A 1,907-nucleotide genomic window follows, 5' to 3' on the forward strand; every position below is an offset into this window, starting at 1 on the left:
GACGCGCACGCGAGAATGGCCACTATTTGAATAATGAAACGGACGCGTGGGGCACGCGTTCGCGTGATGGGGCTTGTGCTTCCAGCATAGCACCAGCCCCATTCCATCATAACGTTCTACCAGACACTTATTTACATCGATATCGCAGGGTCATGCGTGCGCGTGAGTGACGCGCACGCATGAAAGGCAGATTTTGCAAGTGACGCAAACGCGTCAGGGATGCGTTCGCGTGGGCGTGTTTGTGCCTATGGCACGCCTCTAGCCAAGCTCCCGCGTAACTTTCTGCTTCTTTTCTTCTAGTTACGAAAGCACATATGATGCGTACGCATCAGCGACGCTTGCACGTCGCGTGCTCTTTTCCCTTTTTTTTATGTAGAATGCGAATGCAGATGCAGACTAAGTGTAGAGGTTATGAGAAGAGTCATTTAAGAAAAAAATAAAGTAGAAAATGAAAAAGTAAAACTAAGACTGAAACGGAATGATCATACCATGGTGGGTTGTCTCCCACCTAGCACTTTGCTTTTACGTCCTTAAGTTGGACGGTCTGTAGGCTCATTCTGCTTCTGTTGGTGGGTCTTCTAGGACAAAGACCTCTAGCTCTTTGTGATCCTTCATCTTCTCACCATGATAAAGCTTTAGGCGGGGTCCATTAACTTTAATGAATTTGGAGCTAGAAGGATGACGCATGTGAAAAACTCCGTATGGCTCTGCCTTTTCTACTCTGTAGGGGCCTTCCCATCTTGATCTCAGTTTGCCTGGCATAAGCCTCATTCTGGAGTTGTAAAGAAGAACTAACTCCCCTGGTCTGAATTCTCTCCTTTTTATGTGCTTGTCATGGATGACCTTCATCTTTTCCTTGTATCGCCTGGAGTTGTCATATGTTTCTAGGCAAAGGTTTTCTAATTCTGCAAGGTGCAGCTTCCTTTCAGCACCAGCTTCCTTATAATTCATGTTGCATTCGTTTACAGCCCAGAAGGCCTTATGTTCCACTTCTATTGGGAGGTGGCAAGCCTTACCGTACACTAAGCAGAAGGGGCTCATTCCAATGGGTGTCTTGTACGCTGTTCGATATGCCCAGAGCACATCTTGTAACCTGGCACTCTATTCCTTCCTATGAGACTTTACTATCTTCTCCAGAATGTATTTAATCTCTTTGTTAGATACCTCTGCTTGCCCATTGGTCTGGGGATGATAAGCTGTTGCTACTTTGTGAACAATCCCATGCTTCTTCAATAATCATGTGAGTCTCCTGTTACAAAAGTGAGTGCCTTGATCGCTCACGATTGCTCATGGTGATCCAAAGTGATAGATAATATGGTTTCTAACAAAGGAAACAACAGTGTTAGCATCATCAGTACGGGTAGGAATTGCTTCCACCCATTTAGAAACATAATCTACAGCTAACAGTATATAAAGGTAACCACTAGAGTTTGTAAATGGACCGATGAAGTCAATGCCCCAAACATCAAAAATTTCATAGAAAAGCATAATCTGTTGAGGCATCTCATCCCTCTTGGATATATTACCAAACCTTTGGCATGGGGAACAAGATTTACAAAAAATAGCAGCATCCTTAAAAAGAGTAGGCCACCAGAATCCACAGTCTAAAATTTTTCTAGCTGTTCTTTGAGGGCCAAAATGTCCTCCACTCTCAGAAGAGTGGCAAGCCTCTAAAATGGATTGGAATTCTGATTGGGGTACACACCTTCTAATTACCTGGTCAGCACCACACCTCCATAAATATGGGTCATTCAATATATAATATTTGGACTCGCTTTTCAGCTTGTCTCTTTGATGCTTAGTAAAATTGGGAGGGTAAGTATGGCTAACTAGATAATTAGCTACGGGTGCATACCAAGGAGCTACTTCAGATACTGCATGCAAGCTATCAAATGGAAAAGCATCAT

At 43.6% G+C, this 1,907-nt stretch overlaps 1 protein-coding gene across 1 annotated transcript; it reads right to left on the reverse strand.

The window, feature by feature from the left end:
* Positions 1–552: 552 nt before the first annotated feature.
* Positions 553–951, reverse strand: LOC130975166 (uncharacterized). Its single transcript, XM_057899992.1, has one exon. It carries the CDS (start codon positions 949–951, stop codon positions 553–555), a length of 399 nt encoding a protein of 132 aa, XP_057755975.1.
* Between the last annotated feature and the right edge of the window lie 956 nt (positions 952–1,907).

Source organism: Arachis stenosperma, chromosome 4 (assembly GCF_014773155.1).
Source record: "Arachis stenosperma cultivar V10309 chromosome 4, arast.V10309.gnm1.PFL2, whole genome shotgun sequence".
NCBI lineage: Eukaryota > Viridiplantae > Streptophyta > Magnoliopsida > Fabales > Fabaceae > Arachis > Arachis stenosperma.

What these genes read in the sequence shown, in the direction of transcription:
- LOC130975166 (XM_057899992.1), bottom strand. Translation starts at nt 951, where the DNA reads ATGAATTATAAGGAAGCTGGTGCTGAAAGGAAGCTGCACCTTGCAGAA.